Consider the following 18,221-nt stretch of genomic DNA (forward strand, 5'->3'; position numbering starts at 1 on the left):
TGGCTCCATATAGTAGTTTCTTTTTGTCGTTCCTAGTAGGGGGTTCATTTCTCGCTGTGTTATTTTATTTCATTTCTCTTGTCTTACAGCCTCACATATTTTGTGCATTAATTGATCCTGGCAAAGCTTCGAAGATGTATGTATGTACAGACTACAGTCTGCTATACAGCAGTCACAGCTGCGGTGGACCGCCCAACCGGGTGCTCGACCTAGAATATCATGAACACGGATGAAAGCGATTCAATGCGAGTGTGCCATGCGTGATGGGCTATCCACAGGGCTTCCATCTGACAGACAACAGAATGTATACTACCTACAGCTACAACGGAGGATAAGTTATCTTATCGCATCCTAATAAGATAAACCCGCTGACTCATTCCTCCAAAAGAGTGCTAGCCCTAGGGCAAGCCAGCGCGGACCGATCGCAACCAATCACACCGCACCGCCAAGATTTTACCCACGACGCACACTAAGCGAGAAGCAATTCGAAACCCGAGCAAACCCTCGACGTCCGCCCGCGATCCCTCTCGACCTTCGTTCGCCCCCCTTCGCCAAATCCCAGTATCCGACACCCTTAACGTGATACCTAGCCAAGATGTCTAAGAGAGGGTGAGTTGCATTTGATCTCTGACTCCCGCGGGGGATTGTTTGCGCCTTGGATATCGCCTGTCATGGTCGGTCGGTCGGTCGAGTCGAATCGAATCGGATGAAAAGATGTGGGAGCGGTGGTCAAGTCGGGGAATCAACATGCAGAATGGAAGAGAGGAGAGAACAGAGGATGAGAAAAGGGGGGTCTACGACTTGAAATGCTGGAATGGCTGAATGGGTGATACGAAAGAGGTGGCAAACTTTGATTTCAATGCACTCAATGAATCGAAGTACAAAGATGTTGCAACAAGCACCTGGAACTCCGAATCGATTCGACTCGACTCTACTCGACAAGACATGACATGGCAATCCAAGACTACAGACGAACAACCGGGAAATTCGAATGAATCCAAGGCTAATATTATTTCGCAAACAGTCGTGGTGGAAATGCCGGCAACAAGCTGAAGATGACGCTCGGTCTGCCTTGGTACGTTTGATCTTATTTCTTCATCGCAATCAATTCCCGATATTTTCTCCCTCAACCTCAACGACAAAACTACGACGACATGAAAGAACGCCATCCAACAAAATATATCTTTCTACGATTCCGAACATTGGCGCATCACATCACAACCACCATCCCAGATCATATACTCTACACACGCACATCCACCGATCTATTTGGCCACCAAATAACTAACACCCTTTCTTACAGCGGCGCCGTGCTCAACTGCTGCGACAACTCCGGTGCCCGTAACCTGTACATCATCTCGGTGAAGGGTATCGGTGCCCGTCTTAACCGTCTCCCCGCCGCGGGTGTCGGTGACATGGTCATGGCTACCGTCAAGAAGGGAAAGCCCGAGCTCCGGAAGAAGGTCATGCCCGCCGTTGTTGTCCGTCAGAGCAAGCCCTGGAGACGTCCCGACGGTATCTACCTCTACTTCGAGGACAACGCTGGTGTTGTGAGTATCCAATTTCCACGTCCCACATTCCCAACCGAAAGTAGAACGGTGGGAACATGGATAAGAAAAAGCAGAGGTGCTAATCCATAATTCAAATAGATCGTCAACGCCAAGGGTGAAATGAAGGGTTCCGCCATCACTGGCCCCGTTGGAAAGGAGGCTGCTGAGCTGTGGCCTGTAAGACTCTCTCCATCCCTCTTCCCTCACTCTCCTCTACTTCCGACCTCGACCTGCCTTCTAAAACGCAATACTAACTCTGATAAAACAGCGTATCGCTTCCAACTCCGGTGTCGTTATGTAAACAAGAGGAAAATGAAAATGCCGTCTAGGGAGAACCTTTTTTTTGTTGTTTAAAAAAATGAAAATTTTAGAACGATACCAGCTGCTGCTCTGGGGAATGAAACGAATCCGAACTTAAATCCCTTCAAACCTATCTTTCATACCTGACTATTATCGATGAGGAATGAAACGAACCCAAACTTCCGCTTCCATACCTTGTCCATATGATGGGTGCTTGTGGATGTGTTGACGTCGCAGGGTACGATTGTAGACTACCTTTTTAGATCTTACACCCTGTATGTTAGATCGATATCCATTGGTGTCGAATGAGTGGTGTGTGAGTTGGTTGGTGTAACTGTCTGTACATGTTACGATGGTGTCTTGATGATGGTTCCTAACATTTGTAGTAATAGTGATTAATGCAATGACGTAGTCTCATGGTATCTATCACTTTATTTAATACATGACATCTAAGATGCATAGACATCGGTGTCTTTTTTCGTAAGTATATATAAGTAACCGTTTCCATCCCAAAGAGTCTCATGCAAGCCGTTCATGACTCGTTCTTCTGCACCTTCTCCTGAACCTGTTTCTTCTTCTCATACACACTCGCAGGCTTCTGATTCTGATCTTGATTCTGGACCAGGGTCTGAGTCTGAGTCCGCGACCCAACAGCTCCCATGGCCAGATACACAACCACCACAATCACAACCACCAAGTCGAGCACATGCACCGCCCACCAGACATGTTGCACGCCGGCCATGCACATGGTAATTTCATACTTCCATTCCCCGACGGCCGGGTCAGCGTCGAACCACAAGGACAGGAGGCCCGCGTTGCCGCCGTACTCGCCCATCATGGAACGCAGCGTGACTTCACGGATGGATGGGGAGTCGGAGCGAGCGTCCGACGAGTTGTGGCGGTGGTATCGCCGAGCGTTCCATTTCCACGCCGGGGGTTCGTTATTGTCATTGTTCTCATTGTCTACCGATGTCTCGTCCGCGTCTGTAGATGATTCTTTCTCCTCGACTGTCCGATCAACATAATGAACCACATCACAACCCGTATGATCATGCCCGGTCAGAATCAGACCGTTCCGACCAAACCCACCCCCCGCGGCGTCTTCATCCCCCGTCATCCCGAAAATACCCTGAAGGACACCGTTCGCGCTGACATGTTCGCTGAGATGGTTCTGCTCGCGCAGCCCGCCCTCCCAGAAGCGAGGCACGTCGTCGGGCCCGTTCTCGTCGTCTGACTCGTGGAAGGTGAAATGCGGGCCGTCGGTGCAGATGCCCTTGCGCTTGTGTAGCGGGAGGTGCGTGAGTAGTAGCGTGAACGTGGCGCGGTCGTCGACGGGGTACGTGCGGTGGGTGATCAGATCGTTTATGTACTCGTAGCTGCGGGCTTGTACGTCGGTAGAGAAAGCTGGCGTGTCGAGCGTCAATGTGTTCAGGTTGATTACGTGGAGCGTTGGGGTGATGGGAGCGTCATGGCTCTGGTCCTGGGTCTGGCTCTCCTTCTCTTTCGCCTGCTGCACCGGATGCCGAAATCGAATGTCCCAGTTCGCAGGCCCGAACACGCGCTCGAACCGCTCGATTCGAGCTTCGCTAGCATCCCCGGAATACCCAATGTCATGGTTCCCTGCGATGTTGATGATACGCTGCGTCCACGGCGAGTCGGTAGCGTTCAGCAGCGTCTCCGCAGGGTCGACCGCAATTCCGTCCCCGGTGGTATCAGCCCCCGTAAGGGCGTCGCTGACTCGTTCGCCGCCCTTAAACACCCTCTGCCAGTATCGATGACCGCGACGGTCGAATTCCTCGTCCGTCACCCACTGGCTACCGATGAGGTCGCCCAGCACGGTGACATGGGTCGGACGCGTCCACCAATGCAGGGTCCGGTAGATATGAGCCAGGTAGTAGTCATTGCCGAGCAGGTCGAGGCGTTTGCGCGCGGCACGCAACGAGCGAGGCACGTCGTCCCGGACTAGAGAGCGTAGCGCGGCAAGGACAGCGCGGACGACATCCCTGGGGAGAGGCGACGGGGACGCCGTGGCCTCGATCGCGGATTGCACGGCTGATCGGTGGGCTTTGATGCGCGCCAGGAGCTTATCTTCGGCTTTGGGGAGGGAACTGTCGCCTTCGAGTTGGGGGTCGGCTAGTACGAGGAGTCGGAAGATGGCTGGCGGGTTGGAAGAGTCGAACTCGGCTTGCGGGGAGACATGTTGCCGGATGGCCGAGAGGAAGCCGCTTGGGAAGATTTCGGCATTGTCGTATGTAGGGAGAGGGAATGCGCAACCGTGGAAAATCGGGTAGAGGTAGAGATAGACAGTGGCTGCTATCGCCAGCGGTATGAGACCGGAGAGCACGTGGGAAAGAAACCGGCGAAGGAACATGGGGATCGGACGGAGGATGACAGCATTGATGTTGTCCCTTGATCTGTATATAGGATTATTGAGAGTAGGACATGAGTCCCATCTTGCAGGGCGTAGCGATGAAGGAGAGAACGGGTAAAGGGGAAAAAGTTGAAGTTCTCGGGACGATCACGGGACGGCGATCTACAGATTGTATGAATGCGCTATCGATGCATCCCAGCGTGGTCTCAAGGCGAATTGGCTCTCTCATTATTACGCTATCCTTACTAGTTATTGCAGATTCCAAAGATAACCATGCGAGTTGAAACCGCTCATGCTTATAACATCCACTTCAAATCATCCGCATCCTTTCATGCCTTCACTCTCTAACCACACCCTCTCGAATTCCCTCCTACCATGCCAAACGGACGTAATATAAAACAAAAAACAAAAGAGATAAAACAGACAGTTCCGAGCGGGGGGTATATCACATAAAACGCCGAACAAGGGGGGGTAGCGGCCAAAGGAATTGAGGGATGAGAACACAGAAATAAAGGAAAATAAGAGAAAGCTGGAAGCCAAAGCGATTCACTCCACAGGCGAATCATTATTCAGGTTTGGCAACAGATTCGGGAAGCAGAGAAGACGGTCCGGTGTCGAGACCACCCAGAGGATTCGATGATCTCTTCTCCTCCGCGTCCTCGCCATTGGGCTGCGAGGTTTCGTCGAGACCCAGTCCGTTCGCCGCGGCCTCACCCCCTTCCTCGGCCGGACTGAGTGGCTCAACTTTCTCCTCTCCCGCTTGATTAGGAGGCGTCAACTCTGGGGGTCGTTGATTCATCAGCCGAGCTTCCTTCAGACTAATGGTACGCTGCTTGTTGGTGGTTTCCACGGGGGTCTCCATGTCCCGCTCGATGGTCGCTTTCATCAACGCCGCCATCCACAAGCGGCCTTCCTTGGCGCTGTCCACCTGGAAGTAATGAATCGCGGGCTTGGTGAATTGGACCGTCCGCGAGGTGCCCGTCTTGGGCGGGACCAGTTTGAAGAAGAACGGCCCTTCCCCGCCATTCCTGGGACCGCGCAGGGAAGACTCGGACCCGGATGCCTTGTCGGATGACGCGAGGTCGCCGGCCGCGGAATTGGCCGGCGAAGTGGGCGACGCCGTAGCCCCGGTGATGGTCGCATGAAGTGCGACGATATGGTCGTTGTCCGCGCGGAGCACGCGGTGGGCCGTGATATCGATCAGACCGCGTTCTTCCGTGTCATTCTCCGAGTAGTAGTAGGACAGCCGGCGGCCGCGCAGGACAAAGAGCCGCGGTTTCCACGTGGTCATGATGTTGGACGAACGCTTCTTCATCCAACCGGAGAACTCGCACCCCTGCATCTGCTCCTGCGGGGTTTTCTTCTCCAACCCTCGCGTGTATGCACTCGTGTCCTTCTTCGATTTGACGCCGGACTTCACGGTGCGCGTGCGTGGCAGCGAGATACTTCCCTCGGCGGCCTTGTTCGACCCGTCGGTGCTGTGGCGCTCCGAGCTCTTGGTGGTGGACGGCGTGGTGGACCCCGTGCGCGCGGAGGACGGATCGGCATCCCGAACGGGCGAGGCAGGAGGAACGGACGTGTCAATACCTTTGCCAACCACGTCCGACATGGCGCGCAGACCGACGGCTCGCGGAAACTTGCGCCCCGCGTTCTTGATCTGCTGCTGCAGGGGCACCGGAGTCGACCGAGGAACGGGGTCGGAATCGTGCCGATTAACGAGCGGGGCGAAAGACGAGAAGAAGCCGCCGGAGTTCGTGGTGGGCTTCTCCTCCCCAGCGGCCTGGGATGCCTGCTGACTCGGGCGCTCCGAGAAACGCTGGCTCAGGCTCCTGATGCGGCTCTTCGGGGGCGTGGTGGCGACCGGCTTCGCGGTGGTCGAAGCCCGCGGGTTGGCATCCCGAATGGATTCGGCACTGCCAATGCGTGAGTGGCGCTTCTTGACGTTCAGGTCGGCCAGACTGGTGGGTCCAGAGTTGAAGCTTCCACTCCGAACGGAGGTTCGTTTTTGCAGTCGCTTGGTCCTCCGCGGATCCCCATCGGGTCCGGAGAAGTAGCCTCGATCCAAATCGTCCGCGACGGCGACGGCCGAATCCGAACCGTTGTTCGATTCGGGACCGCGAAACACGTGCTGTGGGAGAACGGGATCGTTCGTCACGGCTGCGGCCGTGCCGGGGCGGCGCTGAGAACCGCCGGACATGGTCCAGGCACGATCAAAGGAGCCCTTGCCCTGATGGCCGGGCTGGGGCGGAGAGTCGCCCGCGCCCGAGTGGCGATTCGTGGCGTCGATCGAGGAATGTCGTCGCGAGTGGTTGATCTCGCGAATCGACGCCGCCGAGGGCCGGCGAGAATGGTCCATCCAGGTGCCGGGGGTTTGCGGCGTCAAGGGGGAGCTGGCGTTGCTGGGCATATTGCTGCTGCTGACCAGTCGCGGGTGCTGCTGCGCAGACCCGGTCGAGCCTCGCAAGTTGGGAATCCTGGGCAGGAAGGGGGCCGGATGGCCCGCACGGCTGAGGGTTCGCTCATCGGGGGTCGCGAAGCCAGAGCCGGATCCGCGCGAGGTCTTTCGGGACTGCGTCAAGCTCGTTCCCTTGACCTCCTCCTGAAAGGCCTTAATTTTATGCCAGGTCTTCAAGCGGCGGCCCATGACGCCGAAATCAAACTCCTTCATAAAGAGGAAATCCTGGTTCATGTCCAGCAGCACGTCGCCGGTGATCTCCTGCTCCTCGAAGATATCACAGTGCCTGGCGTCGACGCCTAGATCGCGCAGGTGTTTGGCCGTATAGGACTGGCTCCAGTGGCGGACTTCGGCCTCCGTCGGGTGACTTTCCTCCTCCTCGTCGGTCTCCTGGCCATTGATGTAGGACATGCGGTGGTCCAAGGTGCTGCTGTACTCGCTGGCCGAATCGTTGATCGACTTCGGTTCTTGGGTGATGGCCATGCTGTGGCGGGGGGTACTGAGATCGGTGATGTGCTCATCGATCACGCTGAGCGTCTCGTTCATGACAGGGCTGTCTTTGGTTTGGCCGTTCAGATGACCGTCAATTGATTGACGTAGAGAGTGGTGCAGGTCGAGGGCGAGTTTGGACGAAGGGAGCGGGGAGGAGCTAGACCGCTGCGGTTGGGACGGCGAGGGGTTCGAGCTAGGGGCGGCCGACTCGCTGTCCTGGTCGGACGAGCGCATGTCGGACAGGCTGGCGTGTCGAGAAACGTGAGGGGTGGATTCGCCGCTCTTGGGAGAGCTCAACGCAGCGGTCGCATTCGGCGTCAGATGATCCGACTTGTCCTTTTCGCTCTCCAGCCGGGCGGGGTCATCGGTCTCCGGCGTGTCCTTCTGCGGACGAGTGGGAATCTTGGGGGCGGTGGTGGTATAGACTGGTTGGGGGGAAGGAGCTTCCATTTTAGCGGCGTTCGACCAGCGTCAAGGGGTCACGCAGAAATCCGTACCTCCCGGAAAGAGGCCGACGGTGCCATCTTTCAATTCTTTCCCTAGATACCATCCATCTCCAAATCCGTCGTCCAGTTCCACCAATTCGATTTTCTCACCACGTCGCAATGTAAGTTCATCCGAGCCGCGCGCATCGAAATCATCTATTCGGTCAGTCAACAGCTCCCGGGAAGGAGGAAAATGGAGGAAATAAATTGGAGAGATAAGGAAAAGAGATGAATTAAGATAAGAGATTGAGTTGGGTGGATTGCGACCGTTGAAACAGGGACGACTTACGAACGACAAGCAGAAGATCACCGGGATGAACGCCGCGGGGGGGCGAGGTCAAAGCCATTGTCACAAGCGATTTAAAGATGCAGAGTGGGGACTGTCAGAAGGCGCAGTGATGACGGGGCAATTGCGCAGAACATCGGGGCCGCAGCCCTCGGCGGGTTTGTTGGATCGAAGGAGAGTTGGAGATTCGGGAGGGGATTGTTGGATTTGAGGTGGGAGGAGGGAGAAGGAGGAAATGAGCGAACTGAAGGGGAAAAGGAGGAAGAGGATGGAGGAGAGAGAAAGAGAGAGAGAGAGGCAGAGAGGGGGAGAGAAAACACAGCAGGAAGAGAGAGGAAGAAAATTAAAATTAAAAAGAAAAAAAGAAAAAAAGAAAAAAAGACCGGCGGGGCCAAGAGGAAGCAAAGTTCGGGATGATCCAGAGAAAGGTATAAGAATTTAAGAACAGTAGGATCAAAGTAGAGGATCGTCCGCTATAAAAAGAAGTCGAGAGAATCGCATTCACAACCGCCGTGTCGATCGCCCGGGGGGACAGCGCTTACGGGCGGTTCGAGAGAGACAGAAGACAGAGGAAGAGGGAAAGACGAAATGAGCGGATGATGACCCAATTCTTATACGACGCCTCACCGTGACAGCAGAGCCGGTCGGTCTGTCGCTCCGAATGGATGAATTCATTAGATTGGGTCTCCATTGCCAGTTCACTCAGGAACTGCTCTCCGTTGGTCCTCCGGTCGTCTATTATTCGAGAAGAATAGATACATCTGTTTACTAGATTAGTCTACGGAGTATAGTCGTAGTCTATAGTAGACTGGTGGTCTATACCAGGGATATCCCTTCCTTCTGCCGATCAACATTCCATCTAGAAATGAGATTGATCGTTTGCGGTGGATCTCCGTCACTGGACCTGTCTTTTCCATTCTGGATAATTATTAACATAAAAGTCAGATCTAACGGTAAGACGGAACGGATCCAGCCTAATGATCCTTTCTAGAGGGAGTCAAATGATTATCTCGATTAATCATGTCTGGCAGCATCGATAGGCGCCGGAGTGGTTCTGGACTGGTCGAAAGCCACGAGAGCGAGACAGAGAGAGAGAAAGTAGTCCAAACGGAATACTCCGTAGTGAAGTGGAAAGGAAACTAATGAAAAACGACAGGGAAGAGAAACACGACGCGCCGTCAAACTTCCAGGAACAAACGGTTTTCTTTGTTGCGTTTGTACTTTGGACTTTGTACCCACCTTTTTCTCTCTTTCTCTCTCTCTTTCTTTCCTTTCTTCCCCTCTCCTTCTTTCTCTACAAATACAATACATATTCACTGGTTCCTTTCATCGGATCATTTATTTCCAACAAGAATGTGTTCGCCATGACTTCTCAAATCCCGGCGGTTCTCCATGGCCATCTGCAATCGTCGAATTCCACTGCGAGCATTTTTCTAGGCGGCGTGCGGAGATCGTGGATGGACAATCCTTCCTCCGCCTCCACCACTTCAACTTCAACTGCTGCTGCTGCAACGGCGACCACGGCGTCTCTCCAGCTCCCTTTGCGTCCAGGCATGCCAACTCCGGTTCTCGTGCCTCCCGCGTCGTCCCCGTCAACGTGCCGGAGCCAGCAGAATGACGCCGTCGCCTCCCCTCCCCAGCCTCCCCCACAACCGCATCCACCACAGCCTCTACCGCAATTTCGCCTTCAATCTCAGTCGGTCGCGCGACCTCAATCCAATGTGGTGCCCCCCGTCACTGTCATCCATTCTCCGCCGTCGTACTCCTCGAGCCATCCTCAACCTCAACCGCCTGCTCCCACTGCCCCCGACCCTCCGCCGCCGCCCGTGACCGTGTCGCTCGACAACAATCTTCCTCCGCCCCCCACGCAGTCAGCGCAACCCTCGCCGACGGCTTCGTTGTCGTTGTTAAATCTGCAGGCCTCGTCGGCTCCTCGACCCCGTGACAGTCCGACCGGTGTCCAGTCCCCGTCCATCCCCCCGCGACCGGCCCTGCAGGTGAACACGGGAGTTCCGACTCCGCCGCCGACGAGAACGAGCGAGGGGGAGGCGGGCGATTCTGGCCGGAGTCCGTTGAATCATGCGGAGATGCAATTTGATGCCCGGGGAAACCCGCCGCAGCAGATGCCTCATTCCCAGACCGTTCAGACAAGCCATTCGCACCCGCACGTCCCGGCCGTCGCCGTACTCCAGTCGCAACGACAAGATGAAGTTCAGCCATCCCACCGCCAACCCCAGCGACAGCGCCCGTCGAATGCGCAGGGCTCGTCTATGTTTATTCCCACCATTGACGGCGCGTTCTTCGAGTGCTCAGTGGGCAGGCTGACCAAATACATTGCCTACTTGGAGCGAACCGGCCATCCTCCCCAGCCGTACCAAAACGCGCGCTTACAACTCCTGATCGAAGCCTGCGTCAACCAGGACTGCTTGTATCTTGCCATTCACCAGGTGTATTGTCTCTACAGTTTTTCCCCGTCCGAATTCTTCAATTTGCCGTACTTCACGGAGCAGCAGGCGCGGGGTCTAGCGGTCATTGAAAAGGTCATGGTGCCGAACAGTGAGGTGTCGCGCGATTTTCTGCGCTGGTCGGCTCACTTTCCAAATCCGGTAGTGGTCTTGATGCAAACGCCCATCTACCATCAGGCCGTGCAGAGGGCCGCGATTTGTCTCGGTCGGCTTGCGGAACAGTGGGGGACTTACGCCGCACATGTCTTCGCCCGGGGTTTCCCTCCCTTCGCGGCGGAGCTAATGGAGGGCTTTGGCATCACTTCGTCCTCCCTGGCCTACACCATCTTCCTGTCGAGCTGTCGACAGCTATGCAAAGGCATTAGCGAAGACGTGGTCAAGAGGGTCTGGAATCAAGACTTGCTGAACTTCCAGCGGCGCCGCACGCACGCCGTATCCGGGACTCAGATTCGACAGGAGAACGCCGATGTCATTCGATTGTATCAGTCACTTCTCGTCTCGAATAGCCCTACAGGCTCAGGGCCGCAACCACCACCATTACCACGGCAGCAGCCAACGGGTCAGCAACCAGTACAGTCGCCCAATCCAGCCGTCCCGGGACCGACTGTTCACACGGCGTCGTTTGCCATGACGCGACCGACCGGCATCCCAAGCCCTCAACCCTCTCAATCCCCACAAATGCCCGGGACGGGTCAACCGGTGATTGCGTCGCCGCAGATGGCGACAGGTCCCCCGAATGCGCCCCCGGTGCCGTCCGCTCAGGCCCCTCGCCGCGGACGCCCGCGCAGAGCAAACGGAGTAGTACAACAGCCACCTCCTCCCGTATCGACTCTGGCACCTGGACCTGCGCCCGGCGGCGTTGCACCACAAATGGGACTGCCCTTCCAACAAATGGTGTTCCCATCTCAGCTGGTTCAATCCTTCTCCCCGTGCCAGGCGTCGTCGCCTACACAGCGTTCTGTCCCGATCCCCGCCCAACCGCAGATCCCAACCGGGGTGTGGCCCAATGGAGTGCAGTCGCCAGGTGGCCCGCGAGCCCATGCCAGCCTGCAACGCCCTCCTCATCCTGTTCGTCCTACCCATCCTTCATTTCATTCTCAGATCCAATCTCAACCTCAGCCGTATCCCTATTACCGTTCTGCTCCTGGTCATACGGCCCAGCCATTGCTCCCCCCGCCCGGACACAGACCATCGACCACCTCTCGACCTCATCCTCTCCGTGACGCGCTTCACCAAGCCCACCTCAGAGGCCCGGTGAATGAGGTGCAGGCCCCGCCACACGAGCAAGAGGCTGGACTGTTTCAATACATCAGCGGTTTCGCCCGGAAACCCGTACCATTAGGCACTGAGGAGTGCACATTCAAATGGCAATTTGAATTGTCGCGGTCCGATCTTGATCGCGTACCGGCCTCTCAACTTCCCTCGTTGGGCCAGCGCGCGGTGCGTTCCTACAAGGACGGCTCCCAGATCCACCGGCTACGATGCATCCGCGTAGATCCGGCGACCTCCGAGGTCAGCGAACAGGCATGGTGCACCGCCGAATCTATCTGGCCCAGCGTGATCTACGTGTTCATCAACGACGCGGAGGCTTACGTGCGGCGAAAGGTTCATAACGGCAAAGACCTTCCCTTGGACATCAGTCACTACCTCCGCGAGGGTCTCAACACCGTGGCTTTATATTTTCTTCGCAACGCGGCCGAAACCCGAGACTTGACGTACGCCATGGCCGTCGAGGTGCTAAACATCGTCAGCTTTCCCAGAGCGAAGGGGCTCGCACAGCCGCTAGCCGCTGCGGAGTCCCGCGAGCAGATCCAAACCCGCCTCTCCCCGGGTCAGCAGCAGCAGGATGACGAAGTGAGCATCGTCAGCGACAATCTCACGGTCGATCTTGTGGATCCCTTCATGGCCAGGGTTTTCGATACTCCCGTACGCGGACGCTTCTGCGGTCACCGGGAGTGCTTTGACCATGACACCTGGATCTTGACTCGAGCGTCCAAATCGGGGAACGCGCCACTGAAGGAGGACTGGAAATGCCCCATCTGCCACCAGGATGCCCGGCCTCAAAGCCTCGTCGTTGACGGCTTCCTAGTCGAAGTCCGCGAGGAATTGGCGCGCACCAATCGACTTGATACCGCACGAGCCATACAGGTCAAAGCCGACGGCTCGTGGCAAGTCAGGGCCGAAACAGAGGCTCCGGACCGGAGTGATCCTGACCGAACCACTTCGAAGCGAAAGTCCAACGGCGTCAACAGTCCAGATACTCCGGCCTCCCGGAAGCAACCCAAGGTTGAGCAGCGACGGTCGTCCACTACGAACGGCGACACCAGTGCTCAGCCATCTCACCAACAACCCCCCGAAGTCATAGCCTTGGACTAGCATTTTCTGGCCATGGCAATGACCTTGACGAATCAATTTGGTCTACAGCCCCCCCGACGGGGAAAACATCGTTTAGGCGTTTGCTGTATGACCTGTAATGTTTTGTGCATAAAAGATTCTGCATCATGCATGGTATTCAGGTGGATAGGTCGCCTTGTCTTCTTGTCACTCTGTTCATTGTGTTGTCCTTGCTTTCTTTTCTTCGCTTCATGTTCTTTTCAACCTATTATTCCTATTCCTCATCAGCTCAGGCGCTTTCGGCTCCTTGTTTACGAGATACCCCCCCTTTGCGCGGATCGTTTATTCTACTTTTTGTCATTGATGCTTTATTGTCTGTTGGTTGTCCAATCCGGTCTCTCATAGAAGAGTTGGGATTCAACTTACGGGTACCAGGACTGTATATGTTGCCGAGATTACCTTTCTTTCGTACACTTTTATAATTTCTAGCATATGTTAGCCCTACATACGGTATATTCACTAAGACATATACTTTTCCTACTACACTCAAGTTCCATGGCTGATAGGTCTTCGGTGGTCTTCGAAGAGATACTCGCTGATGGGAGTTACAATATCGAGCTACCCCAACGATGTACTTAATCCACTTCCACTAGCCTAATTAGGAAGGCTGTCCCATTATGGACATCAGCCCTAAGTCTAACTCTCCTCTGGCTCGATTTGAGATGCCATCCAAGTCCATACATAATTCACAATTATCAGAGTGAAGGGGGACATGGGGAAGACCTCCTACCTTACACCACCAACCACAACTCTCTTCTAGCTCTATCAAATAGAGCATAAACTTTATGTAGGGTGGTAATCCACGGAGTACCTTCGGCTTGCTCTATCATGTTATTGTATTACTATTATGACAGAAGCCTCTCCGGTTTCATAGTGTACATGTGAACAGGAATCTGTTGTGGTTTCTACACGAGTATATTCATTCCTGGCCTTCGGTTAGTTGCTATATAACATTTAATGGTATGTATTAAAGGTGAGTTGCCCAAAGACCGAGTAGGTAGGGTAGGTAGCTTCGGTATAGCGGTACAGTGACGTAGAAACTCATCATAGCAGGAGAACACCGGAATGATAAATTTGCAAAAGACACGACCTACCGAGAAAGTATAAATTGAGTCAGGCACACGATGTGAGCATTATATGTATGGTCCTTCGACTTTCACCTCAAGGAGCTCGACTCTCAGAATCACTTTGAAGCTATCACATCTTCTATACCAAGGTCTTTATTCTACCAGCAAATACATTCAAGCGACGCCCTGGGCTCAACCGATCTAGTTCATTTATAACGATTTCCTTTCGGTTCGCCTTCATCATGCCTGAAAATCCAGGTCCTTCCCGGGTTGAAACGGTGCAGTGAGTTATCGAATCGATCTAGCGAGACAGCACCTTCCATGACTGGAAAACTGCAACAGATGGCGCTAACAGCACGCACGAAGTGGAGATAGATCCAAACCTACAGACCAGACCAAGCTAGACGAAAGGGATAGACCCAAACCAATAGACCAGACCAAGCTAGCCGATAATACCAAAGGAAAAGGCGTTTCGGAGAACCAAAACCCATCTAAGACACCCGTATGTCGGAAATCATGATGCTGGACTCCCCACAGGACTGGAAGGACATGCTAAACGAAGATCCCTACCTACTTACCTACCTACCTAGCATGCTACCTCATCATCGCCGCCATCCCCTTCTGTCCCTTCTGCCTCCGGTTCCAAGCCGGACCTCAATAACGACCCTGACTGGCCAGGTACGGGTGTTCTGTGCTCGACAGCGGGAGTTTCATCTCGCATCTGATTTCGCAAAAAAAAACATACATACATACAACCATACTAACGCTAATCCAGCTGACCCGCGCGCCTTCAAATGCGTTCTATGCCGACAGTGGCATGTTTCCCGGTGTCCTTTGCTACGCAATTATTGATACCAAGCGATAATGATACTATATATTAAATGGGGTTGTTGGTCTCGGGAATTGGTTTGTGCTATTAGCGCGGATGGGTTCATTGCTATTGCTATTGATTTATCGGAGTTGGATCTGAGAAGAGGGGTTTTTTTTTTGGTATGGCCTATAATTAAAGGGAGTAATATCAAGAGAATGGGAAAGGTGTTACAGGTGTTGCAACGCGTATGGAGTAACTCCGTACATGGATTTATGAGGATGGGGATGAGGGAGGCGTCTATGGAATACGTCCTGCGCCTATTACATTATTCTGGATGGGGATACTGAATCCAGATGATGATCCGGTAGAAAGACTTTGCTGAATCTAGGCATTCTGATACCCTAGAGCAGGATTGGGATCTTATGGGAGAGAGTTAGGATGAATGTCAACGACGGATTACCTAAACTTAGGGTTAATTGAACCGTACTTAGTATATAGGAGGCAAATTGGCGGAAATGGCCTACAGAATTACCTACTAGATCCGAGATTTTCATATTTGGAGTAACTAGTAGCTGGTGGATCTAGAACCGATGATTCTTGGGTACGGAGTGCAATGTAACCTAGCGCTGAGGGGATTGCGTTCATCGATAATATTTCACCATGTATCCGTTAGGTACTCGCACCGTCACTCAAATCTTACACATCCACCTCAACTGCAGACCTTCACTTATCTAGAATAGTTCAATGTGCTATCAAAATGATTCGCGTGTATTATACAACATCAACGTTGCTAGCTAAGTCTATCTAATCAAATAATTATGGCTTTTCATTCAAATGTGAGGAGGGTCATGGATCTAGGATGCAAGGGGTAGAAAAGATAACAAAACACATGCATGACGCGAGGTCCAGACTTCGCTTGACAACAGAGGGAGAAAAGAAAGAAACAAAGTGGATATTAGAAAAGAAAACAAAAAAGGGGGATCACAGATCCAACAAGAAACCAAAGTAGATCGAGGTAGAGGGGGAATTTGGTAGACAAAAAAAAGCAAACAAATGAAACGCATTAGGGATGTACATTATTTTCTCACACGGCGGGCATGATTGACTAGGTTCTCTATCACGCCCTCGAAGGCTTCCTTTTCACTCACTAGACCGTCCAGTCGTTTAAGCCAGTATTCAAGGACGGAACTGGCGCGTAGCGTGACGTCCTCGAGCTCTTTGACGTGGCCTTGCAGTTCGCCGTCTGTGAGCCCATCCAGGGCGGCCTCGGTCGTAGTACAAAGTCGATGGACCGCCGGGAGGTCTAGTTCGGGCGGGGGTGTAGGCTCGCGCCGTCGTGAGGTTCTTTGTCGGCTTCCCTGCGTGGAGGTCCGTGGGCTAGCGGTACTGCTTAAGGTGCCGTCTTTCCGGTTCTGGCTTTGAGAGCGTGAATGTGTGGTCGACCCGCCGGTGTCTGAGCCGATGTTGATAGACGGAAGCACAAGTTTCTTCTGTTTGGACGCCGGGAGAATCTCGTCCAGGTCAACAGGTACGCCGAGTGACACGAGGAAGAGCCGGCGGATGCGGGATTTCACCCAGTTCTGGGGTTGGAGTGGTGGGGGTGCAACGAGTTGTGACCACAGTGATAGAGAGCGTTCGGAGTTGAAGATGGCGGAGGAGTTTTGGATTGGCTCTAATGAAGGTAGACTTGAAACTTCTTTCGAGGCCGGGAAGAGCCGATCGAGAGGATCGTTAAGAGCGGAGTTAAGATCAGAGAGGGATTGGAAAACATCGAAATCCAAAAGAGGCGGCTGGAGAGGTAGTAAATAATCAGTATTGTACCAATCTGGAGAAGAACTAGACTGCCACGGGGAATGCCAGCTGAAGAACTTACAACGGAAGGTGGTGTAGGAGGCTGCGAAGGTTTTATTTCGTTTTGCTCAATAAATTCATCTTCAGTTACCTCCTCACTAGGCTCCTGGAAGCCATCATCAAAATCCCCAAAGTCATCATCTTCCCCAATGTCTTGTTCTTCTGCAAAATCGTCAAAGTCATCGGCAGCCGCTTGGTCCTCAGTCAATTGATCACCATGGTCCGTGACGGGTTGTTCTTGATTGTCGTCCGGTTGGTGGTCATTCTGAGATTCTGGCGAGGATCCCGGATCTGGGGGGGGGGGGAGACATTGGTCAATCGCGTCTACACATCGACCGTGTCAACGCACCGTAGGCAGACGTACCTGGAGCATCTGCAACGACTTCTGTGACGTCTGGAAGGGCGTCACTCGGTCGTCTCTGGTGAGCATGTGGAGCTGAAGTTGGTTCCTCGCTTGGAAGAGAGTCGACTCTCGAAAGGACTGTTTCGGGGACGACCGTGTCGCTCGCATTGGCATCAGTTGGCGCCTGTTGATTTGAATCCGGGCTAGATGGTGGCCTGCTATCTGCATCCGACACATTCATCACAACATCAGGCACCGCATCTGCTTTCCGCTGTTCGTATGCCGCAGTGCCAGGGATTTCCCCATGACTTGGCTGGTCCACGTCGACTTTCTCGACCACGGTCCGGGGCACGGGGGAACCCCCCGGGGTTGAAGGTCGCGGTAAATGCCCCGCAGTCGAAGAACTTCTGCTGCGTGACCCTTCCGGTATCACCTCAATTTCATCGGGAATGGCATCCTGCCCCCTGATTTCAAATGCAGAGGTTTTGGGAATTTCGCCGTGCGAAGGATTTTCATCGACTTTCTCTACGCGAGTCAACGGCACAGGGGATGTGCGACCGGACGCCGGGTGTGAAGCAGACTGGTGGTGGCCCTCGCTGGCATCGGAGAAATGTTCGTCGTCGCTGTCAGAAGCTACTGTTCAACGTCGAGTCGTTAGTGATCCAACTCAATTGACACCAGAGATGTCTTGGTTTTTCTGTATGCATACAGGGAAGCCTACCGGAATCTTGAGCCCCGGAATCTTCCAACTCCACGCTTTTCCTCGGGGGCTCCAGGTGGGAGCTGGACGGACGGGGCGACCGTTCCGACATTAGAAAAGGCCTGTGATTCCAAAAATGATCATGTAGATATAGAGATAGATAATATTTAAAAAAGTGGGATCGAGGGTGGTAAGGCACCAAAGGGGGCAAGGGAAGAAGATGATGGTCTGGCGATGGCTGTGAATGAACGCTGGATTACAGGCCGGGTTCGATGCGAGTCTCGAACGTGTGCCTGAGGCAGTGTATGTCTGCCTGAGGTACCCACGTAGCCGCCAGCCGAGCCAAGCGCGGTGCGCCCGGGGCGACCAGAAGAGGAACCATAATAATTTACTCGGCCGCTTTGCTTTCTCGCGGGCTCAGCTTTCTGTTGAGGCATCACAGTTCTTCCAATTGCTTGGGTTTCCGGGCACGTTTGTCATTTCTGGCTGCAGTGAGTTCCCCTGTTCGTTCATAATGGGATTCTCCCCGATCGGTAGCTTCGCAACATCTTTGACTGACTTTTCTCTTTTCTAGATCACTTTTTTCTCCCCTTCCCTCTTCCTCTTCCCTCCCAGGGTAGCCCTGTCCGTCCACCCTTCTCATTAGCCTCC

General features: G+C 53.9%; 5 protein-coding genes across 5 annotated transcripts; 2 read left to right on the plus strand and 3 right to left on the minus strand.

The window, feature by feature from the left end:
• The first annotated feature begins 458 nt into the window (after nt 1–458).
• RPL23A (60S ribosomal protein uL14) lies at nt 459–2,229 on the plus strand. Its single transcript, XM_046082598.1, has 5 exons — nt 459–609; nt 1,025–1,075; nt 1,304–1,550; nt 1,650–1,727; nt 1,819–2,229. The coding sequence occupies exons 1-5, from the start codon at nt 596–598 to the stop codon at nt 1,849–1,851; spliced, it is 423 nt and encodes a 140-aa protein (XP_045938555.1). The 5' UTR covers nt 459–595; the 3' UTR covers nt 1,852–2,229.
• A 153-nt stretch (nt 2,230–2,382) lies between these two features.
• On the minus strand, nt 2,383–4,221 carry LDX57_000952 (uncharacterized protein; the record flags this gene model as incomplete). Its single annotated transcript, XM_046082599.1, has 1 exon — nt 2,383–4,221. The coding sequence occupies one exon, from the start codon at nt 4,219–4,221 to the stop codon at nt 2,383–2,385; it is 1,839 nt and encodes a 612-aa protein (XP_045938556.1).
• A 565-nt stretch (nt 4,222–4,786) lies between these two features.
• Nucleotides 4,787–8,000, minus strand: BOI2 (putative polarized growth protein (Boi2); the record flags this gene model as incomplete). Its single annotated transcript, XM_046082600.1, has 3 exons — nt 4,787–7,593; nt 7,666–7,809; nt 7,943–8,000. 3 exons carry the CDS (start codon nt 7,998–8,000, stop codon nt 4,787–4,789), a joined length of 3,009 nt encoding a protein of 1,002 aa, XP_045938557.1.
• Nucleotides 8,001–9,303: 1,303 nt separating this feature from the next.
• On the plus strand, nt 9,304–12,780 carry LDX57_000954 (MIZ zinc finger domain protein; the record flags this gene model as incomplete). Its single annotated transcript, XM_046082601.1, has 1 exon — nt 9,304–12,780. The coding sequence occupies one exon, from the start codon at nt 9,304–9,306 to the stop codon at nt 12,778–12,780; it is 3,477 nt and encodes a 1,158-aa protein (XP_045938558.1).
• Nucleotides 12,781–15,752: 2,972 nt separating this feature from the next.
• LDX57_000955 (DUF5102 domain-containing protein) lies at nt 15,753–17,682 on the minus strand (the record flags this gene model as incomplete). The annotated part of the gene is made up of 4 exons (XM_046082602.1): nt 15,753–16,466; nt 16,550–16,818; nt 16,892–17,506; nt 17,592–17,682. 4 exons carry the CDS (start codon nt 17,680–17,682, stop codon nt 15,753–15,755), a joined length of 1,689 nt encoding a protein of 562 aa, XP_045938559.1.
• Nucleotides 17,683–18,221: the final 539 nt, after the last annotated feature.

The sequence above is a fragment of the Aspergillus melleus genome (genome assembly GCF_016097325.1).
Source record: "Aspergillus melleus strain CBS 546.65 chromosome Unknown contig1, whole genome shotgun sequence".
NCBI lineage: Eukaryota > Fungi > Ascomycota > Eurotiomycetes > Eurotiales > Aspergillaceae > Aspergillus > Aspergillus melleus.

Coding starts and splice junctions, on each gene's coding strand:
- RPL23A (XM_046082598.1), top strand. Junction 1,076..1,303: donor ATGACGCTCGGTCTGCCTTG/GTACGTTTGATC, acceptor CCTTTCTTACAG/CGGCGCCGTGCTCAACTGCT. Junction 1,728..1,818: donor AGGCTGCTGAGCTGTGGCCT/GTAAGACTCTCT, acceptor CTGATAAAACAG/CGTATCGCTTCCAACTCCGG.